Genomic DNA, 7,457 nt, shown 5'->3' with positions numbered 1-7,457 from the left:
CACACAACGCGGCGCACTGTCGCCATCATTCAATATCGCTTGAGCAGCTGGGGTCTGCATGGAGGAGAAAAGAGAGACAATACACAACAGGCAGCCCCAACACACACACACACACACGGAGCGGAAGGGAGCAGCAGGCACAACACAGGCGGCATCAACCATGATGAAAAGAAACCCAGAAGAGAAAAGAGAACTGGACGGCGGAAGAGGCGCACACACTCCGCTGGAGTCCAAACCCACAAGGCCCCAAACAAAGAGGGAACAGCGAGGCAGCAGCAGCGCACGTGGACGCAATTGTACTGCTGGCGCTTACGTCCCTTTACGTGTGTCCCGGTGCGAGTGGCGCAGACACGGCGGGAGGGACGGAGCGAAGGACGCACCGCACACACACAAAGAGAAAGAAAAGAGAATCCCCCAGCAGGAGAAACAGTTAGGGAGCGGCGCACAGCAGCGTGCAAAGCAAAGATCAAGCAAAGAAAAGAGAAGAAACTACGCCTCCCCTTCCCACAGTGCGTGTCGTCGAGGGCAAGTGGGTCGGCGTTACGCCCACAACGGGGCAGCAATGAAAAGAAAAGATAAGGGGTCCAGCAGCGAAGGGGGTTGGCCTGCAGGGTTTCGCACCCACAGCGGGGAGAGCAGCACCACACAGACCACCTCCCAACAGCAGCAGACCAACATGAGCAGCGTGGCGCAGCACACACACAAGAGAGAGACATTCATAAGAATACTTCAGAGAAAGCCCTCTCATGTGGGCGGCGCACAGTCATGTGCCAAGCAAAGCCCATTACAGCAGTGAGAGAGATGCGCCGTCCTCGTTGGATACAGAGCACAGGGAGCATCCTCCAAGGGGGATTACGTGGCGCGGGAGAAACAAAAAGAAAAGAAAATGAAAAGAAAAGTAAAGTAAACCAAAACATGTTAGTAAACAATCTGCAGGGCAGCACACACAAGCACAGGGTGTATGCGTCCTCTCCGTGTTCACACACACAGAGTTCAGCACACAGCCAGGAGGCCCAGCACACCAACCACCAGCAGCAACGGTGTACGCACCCACGAAGGACTGGCGCTGGTGTCCGCGCTAGGGATGCCCTGCAGGGGGTTGTTTGCATTGCTTTTCATGGGTTTTGCGGCTGTCTTCTGTTCCGATGGTACTGATGAGGACTTCTCTGTATCGGTCGTCGTAGTGCCAGCGTCTTGTTCATCAGAAGGCTTCTCACCAGTGGAAGTAGTGCTCAGTGGATCCTGTTGGAGACTCTGGCCCTGTGCCTCGTCGTGTGACGGTTCTGAAGGTGGCGGTGACGGAGTCTGAGGATCCTCCGTTGAATCCTCAGGATCCTTTTCTGGTGTTTTCAGCTCCTTCAACGCAGCTTCGATCTGCCCGAGCTGTGATTCAGCGGTCTTGACGGCTTTTTCAGCGTGTTTAGATACCTCGGTGGCAGCACTTGAAGCCGCCGCCGCGTCTGCCACTGCAGCCTTTGCGGATTTTACAGCTTCTTCAACAGCCTTCTTCAGATCTTCGGTCAAAGTTGACGGTGTACTGGGATTCTTATCTTTGACATAATCGTACGCCTTCTTTGCGCTGTTACTTGCTTTTAAAGCATCGTCACTCGTCGTCGCAGCCTTTTTTGCTTCTCCAGCGCTATTCTGGGTTTGTGTCAGTGCCGTCAGCATTTCTGATAATTGTACGAATGCGTCCTGTGCAAGCTTGGCTTCCGTGCTGATACCTTCAACCGGTTCGGCCGCTGTACTGCGAGCCAGCCCCTGCGCTTCCGCTAACAATTTCCTTGCCGTAGCCGTTGCATCCACTGCTTTCGTAACCTCATTTCCGATTGAAGCAACTGATTCGTGAGACGCCTTAGCGGTGTTCATTGCGGTTTTCGCCAAGTCAGACACCGCAGCAATATTGTTCTGCTCAATATTGACCACCGCCTTCACTTTGTGATCAAGTGCAGCTGCCGCTTCTGACGCCTTTCCCGCCGCAGCCTTGAATTGCTCCGTTGCACTGTTGATCGCGTCCACTTTACTCTTGGCCTCCTTCAACGCATTCCTGGTCTGGTCCACCTTCCCCTTCGCCTGTTTCAGGTCAAGCGCCACTTCCTCCTTCCTCTGCTTTCTGTCACCCACAGCAGGCGTCGCTGCACAGCCACACACGCAGCACAGCACGACGGCCACCACAAACAACGCGGGACGCCCCACCGCCGCCATCATCACAGCCCGAGGCACACTGGTCTACAGAGGGGGAGGGACGCACAGCGGGGTACACAAGCACAGCAGGGGAGAGCAGCAGCGCACCACACAACTCAACGGACAACTAGAGGAGTAGCACATCACTCAAACAAAACATTAGTGGCAGAGCACAACGAGCCACACAAAAACAAACCCCACACATCCCCAAATGAAAAGATGAAAGAACGTGTCGGTTTAGGAGCCAAGTGGGCTGGTCTGCAGGGGTGCGCACACACACACAGCAGCACACAATGACCACAGAGGCCACTCCACTCAACAGCAGCCGTCACCATCAACAGAAAAATAAGCCCAGAACGTCCATTAATGCAGTTTAATTCAAGCGGATGCATCGGCAGGAGCACCTTCGTGTGCGAAGCAAGTGAAAAGATTACAAGAAGAGAGACACAGCCTTCATTTGGCGCTATTCGGCACAGTAAATACCGCTGAGGGCCGGTGCATCATCACGTGCCCAGCAAGCCAGGAGCAGTCAAAGCAAAAAAAAGAAAGAATTGACTTATATCGTGGTGCATAGAGAACAGGTAGGAATTGCATGGTGTGGTAATATTTCCGCTGATCCCACAATTCTCACATGGCAATGTGGGCAATGGCTCCCAGAAGCAGCGGTGCCGCACTGACCGCCGCAATCATTGCGCCCGCATCCACATCCTTTTTTCGGTGGCACATTGGCAGCGGAAGTCTTCGGAGCGGTGCTGTCAGTGTTGTGAGCGGCGGCCTCGGCGGGAAGGGGATCCTCCTTCTTTTCAGGTAGATCGCATTCACCACCCGATTATCCTGTTGTATGACAATTGGCATTAGCGTTCGGGTTCCCATCACTGCCATGGCACGCGGCTTTATTGGGTGTTGCCCCACCCGTTGGAATAGTCACACCAGTTACGTGAGCATCTGAGTTTTCTTGTCCACGAGGTCCTTCCTCCTTTCTCGGCATTCCACCATCGCCTGAAGCAAGGTGTTGTTTCTCCTTGTCAAGGCGTTGGCTTGAAACATGTGCATTTGGGCTTTCGCCCTCACGCCTTGAAGCGCCATTACCTTGGGTCCCGTTTGCAGTGCATCTACCGGCAATACCGCCGGTCTGAGCACCACAATTCTTAGGGGTGTCCTTTTTTTCACTGTGTTCATTTTGATTCTCGTTAGAAGAATCCGGTATACTTCCATCACCATCGTTGTCACCACCGTCTACTTCAATCGCTCCAGTCAGCTGAGCTTCTGTGCCCAGACCCAATCCTGCTGCCGGCTTCCCGTCCTCCGCAGCAGCCCTGCTGCACGCCCAGCACAGCGCGAGGACCAACACAAAAGACACGTGCCGCATCCGCATCATCGTCGTAGTCAACATCACACGTTGAACTTCTTCCTGTGCGAGAGGCGTGAGGGGTAGAGAGAATCGCACACACAGCGGGGAGAGCAGCACCACACAGACCACCTCCAAGCAGCAGCAGCAGCCCAACATGTGCAGCGGGGCACAGCACATACACACACGAGAGAAGCAAAGAGAGAACAATGATTTAGCGTGCCGCGCACAGCAGTATGCAAAGCAATGCCCAAGCAAAGAAAGAAAAAAAAGCGCCCAGAAGTGACGACACACAGCCCAGTGAGTATCGTCAGGGTTTTTATTGGAAACATGCGAGGTCTCGCAAATTTGAATAGCAATGAAGTTTAAGAAAAAAGCAATAAAGCATGCGGGTATTTATTTATCAGATAAAAAACAATTAAAGGGGAGTGGCCACCCCTTCCACGCACTCTCTGCTCAGCACACACCCAGAAAGGCAAGTGCAGCCAGCAGGGGCAGGAATAACGGTGCACGCACCCACGCAGGACTGCTGCTGGCGTCAGCACTGCCAGCGTCACGCAGTTGGTTGCCCGCAGCCACAACGTCAGCAACAGCCTGGTCACCTTCAGCACCCGAGTTGGTGGCTTGTTGTGCAGCAGGGGGGTCGGCCATTCCAGCTTCCGTCTCAGGCATGCCGTCAGTACCTGAAGGCTTTACAGAGCCCTCCATTTTGCTGTTTTCGGTTTCTGCCACGTGATGATCCTCGGATTGCTTAAGAGGAGATGCGATGGGGCTCCCCGTTTCAACCTTCGGCTCTCCACCATTTTTGCCTGCGGGTGACGGAACAGCAGCAGCAGTGTGCTTGTCGGGGTTCCGTTCAGGAGGTTCACCGTTGCGTACATCACCAGCTTGAGAAGGGTCTGGCTGAGGTCTTTCTTCCACTCTGGTATGCAGTACCGAATCCGGCTTACCACCAGAGTTTGGGGAAGAAACCGCTGGCTTCCTTGCGTCCATCTCTGCCTGCTGAACAGCATCTTCGATGGCTACAGCGATTTTATGTACTGTGTCAGCGTGCTCAGAAGCTTTCGTAGCTTCTTCCAGTGCTTTCTCAGCCTTTGTCAGCGCATCCTGTGCGCTTTTCATTGCCTTTTCGGCCTCCGGCAGTGCTTTCGTGACCTGTTCTTGAGAACTTAGAATTCTACGGTCTGTAGTTACTCTGAGCTGTTCTGCTGCCTTTGCGAAATCATGTGCACTCTTTGCGTTTCTGTGGGCTTCACCTGCAGCATCCCTTGCTTCGTTGGCTCTTTCGAGTGCGGCAGTAGCATGCTGATGAGCCTTTTTCGCGTCATCAATAGCCGATGCTGCGCTCTTACCAACTTCCGAAACTCTTTTCTTTGCGTCTGGAAATGTTTCTGCCGCCTCCTTAACTTTTCGCAGCGCCTCTTCAATCATAGCCACTGCTGCACTCTCAGTTTTGGCTGTAGTTTCTGCTTCGGAAGAAACTCCGGCGGCGTTAGTACACGTTTCATGCGCCTTTTTGGTCTTGCCCACTGCATCATTGGCTTTCTGAGCCGCAACTGCAATTTTCTGCTGCAAGTCCGGACTTAAGTTCGACGGAGGTTCCTTCTTTACAGCAGCCTCCACTTCCCCGTTCAGCTTGTTCAATGCTTCATAGGCAGCACTCGTTGTCGTATTGGCTTCCGTAGCAGCAGACAGAGCTTCCGCGGCTACTACCTTTGCTGCAGCAGCCTTCGTTTTGACACACTCTACTGCATTCTTTGCGGCTCCTGAGAGTCCCACAGCATCAAGCAAAGCAGCCCTCGCATTCTGAGGACTCATCGACGCTTCCACGGCCTTCACTGCGCCACTCCCGGCGGGGCTTACTTGCACCGCCGCTGACAGCACCGCATACCTGCTGGACGGCACACCACCACTGTGGAGCTCTGCGCGTCTGTCGTATTTCTCCAGCGGCTCCTGCTGGGGCTCCGCAGCCACGCACAAGGCCGTGCAGCACAGAGCAGCGGTCAACACGCACACAACACGGCGCACTGTCGCCATCATTCAATATCGCTTGAGCAGCTGGGGTCTGCAGGGAGGAGAAAAGAGAAACGATGCACAGCAGGCAGCCCCAACACACACACACACACACACACGGAGCGGAAGGGAGCAGCAGGCACAACACAGGCGGCATCAACCATGATGAAAAGAAACCCATTAGAATATAAGAGAACTGGACGGCGTAGGAGATGCACACACTCCGCTGGAGTCCAACCCACAAGGCCCAAAACAAAGAGGGAACAAGGAGGCAGAAGCAGCGCTCGTGGACGCAATTGTACTGCTGGCGCTCACATCCCTTTATGTGTGTCCCGGTGTAAGGGGCGCAGACACGGCGGGAGGAACGGAGCGAAGGACGCACCACACACACACACATACAAAGAGAGAGAATCCCCCAGCAGGAGAAACAGTTAGTGGGCGGCGCATAGCAGCGCGCAAAGCAAAGCCCAAGAAAAGAAAAGAAACCACGCCTCCCCTTCCCACAATGCGTGTCGTCGAGGGCAAGTGGGTCGGCGTTACGCCCACAACGGGGCAGCAATGAAACGAAAACAAAAGAATCTTAACAATCAGGAGTGCAGTCCTCAGCACTCAACGCAATTACGGTGGGAGCATCATCGTCCCACGAACACACAGAGACAAGTCTCACCACGCGGCCACACAGGCCATCAGAAGAAGCAGTAGCATCAGTGGCGCACGCACCCACGCGGGGACGTCGCTGCCATCTGTGTGCTGAGCAAGAAGCTTCTCGCCATCCGCAGTGCCATCGGCCGTAGGCAACGACGCACCAGCAGGAGGATTCGAAGTGGCATCCGTGGTGTCGGGTTGCTGAGGACGGTTGAGTCCTTTCTCTCCGTCCCTTTCACTCACTTCGCTCTCCAGAATCCCCTCTTTCTGCTTCTCACTCTCCTGCTGTTTCTTCTTAGCGGCTTCCAGCTCTTGAGTGGCTTCCTGCAACGCTGCTTGAGCTGCTGATTTCTCAGTTGTCGCCAGCTCTACTGCATTATCCGCACTTAATATTGCTGTCTTCATGAGGGCCTCAAGGCGTTCAGTTTCCCTGAGAGCCTCAGCAGTGCTCCCTCTTGTCCCTTTCTGTGTTTCCACTCTCAGGGGAACACTCTCAAACCCATCAAGCGTCAATTGTTTGAGTTCAGTGCACTCTTCTTTAGTAATTGCTGCGTTCGATTGATCTCTCTTGGCCACCTTATCCACTTTTGTTGCTGCACTAAGTATAGCATTCGTTTCTTTAAGAACATTTTTCACTACTTTGTTTCCCTCTTCCACTTCCGTGAGGTACTTCTTTACTACAGCAATTGCTTTACTCGCTTCTTCCTGGGCCCGCCGAATCACTTCTAAAAGTTTCACCGCTTCTCCCGGTATACGCGTCGCCGCTTGTATAGCCTTCTCCATGGCTTCCTCCACTTTCTGCTCCTCTGTCTTCGCCTTATTAAGCAGGCCTTCAAAGTCCGACTCTGCCTTTGTAGCATCCGCTACAGCCAATTTAGCGTGATCCAATGCTCCTTTAGCTTTCTCCTTCTTTTCTGCAGGAAACTTTAAAGATTCCCCACTACATTCCGTAGGTACAAGCTTCTTCAGCACAGTTACAGCATCTAACGCTTTCTGCGAGGCCTGGTACCCAAGCCCCGCTGCCTTCCTGGTTCCTTCTGTAAGAATACCCTTTGCTGCCTCTGCTGCCTTCTTGGCCGCCTCACGTGCCGTCTGCACTTCACTCAGTGCAGTTTTAAAAGAAATTGCTTCTACCTCCACTTTACTTGCTGCCTCAAAGGCCTCCGTCTTTGCAGCGACGTCTGTCTGCTTCGCCGACACATCAGACGCACCAACTGTGGGATGGCCAGCGGAAGTATCAGCAGCCGCCGCCACGCACAAGGCCGTG

General features: G+C 53.8%; 4 protein-coding genes across 4 annotated transcripts; all 4 read right to left on the bottom strand.

Annotated features, from left to right (window-relative positions):
• Positions 1–993: 993 nt before the first annotated feature.
• On the bottom strand, positions 994–2,208 carry DQ04_08421030 (hypothetical protein; the record flags this gene model as incomplete). Its single annotated transcript, XM_009315554.1, has 1 exon — positions 994–2,208. One exon carries the CDS (start codon positions 2,206–2,208, stop codon positions 994–996), a length of 1,215 nt encoding a protein of 404 aa, XP_009313829.1.
• Positions 2,209–3,013: 805 nt separating this feature from the next.
• On the bottom strand, positions 3,014–3,577 carry DQ04_08421020 (hypothetical protein; the record flags this gene model as incomplete). Its single annotated transcript, XM_009315553.1, has 1 exon — positions 3,014–3,577. The coding sequence occupies one exon, from the start codon at positions 3,575–3,577 to the stop codon at positions 3,014–3,016; it is 564 nt and encodes a 187-aa protein (XP_009313828.1).
• Positions 3,578–3,988: 411 nt separating this feature from the next.
• On the bottom strand, positions 3,989–5,572 carry DQ04_08421010 (hypothetical protein; the record flags this gene model as incomplete). The annotated part of the gene is made up of 1 exon (XM_009315552.1): positions 3,989–5,572. The coding sequence occupies one exon, from the start codon at positions 5,570–5,572 to the stop codon at positions 3,989–3,991; it is 1,584 nt and encodes a 527-aa protein (XP_009313827.1).
• A 636-nt stretch (positions 5,573–6,208) lies between these two features.
• DQ04_08421000 (hypothetical protein) lies at positions 6,209–6,973 on the bottom strand (the record flags this gene model as incomplete). The annotated part of the gene is made up of 1 exon (XM_009315551.1): positions 6,209–6,973. One exon carries the CDS (start codon positions 6,971–6,973, stop codon positions 6,209–6,211), a length of 765 nt encoding a protein of 254 aa, XP_009313826.1.
• Positions 6,974–7,457: the final 484 nt, after the last annotated feature.

Source organism: Trypanosoma grayi (genome assembly GCF_000691245.1).
Source record: "Trypanosoma grayi strain ANR4 Tgr_842_V1, whole genome shotgun sequence".
NCBI classification, from domain to species: Eukaryota; Euglenozoa; class Kinetoplastea; order Trypanosomatida; family Trypanosomatidae; genus Trypanosoma; species Trypanosoma grayi.
The sequence above is the reverse complement of the archived record's forward strand: the minus strand, read 5'-3'. Positions and strand labels throughout refer to the sequence as shown.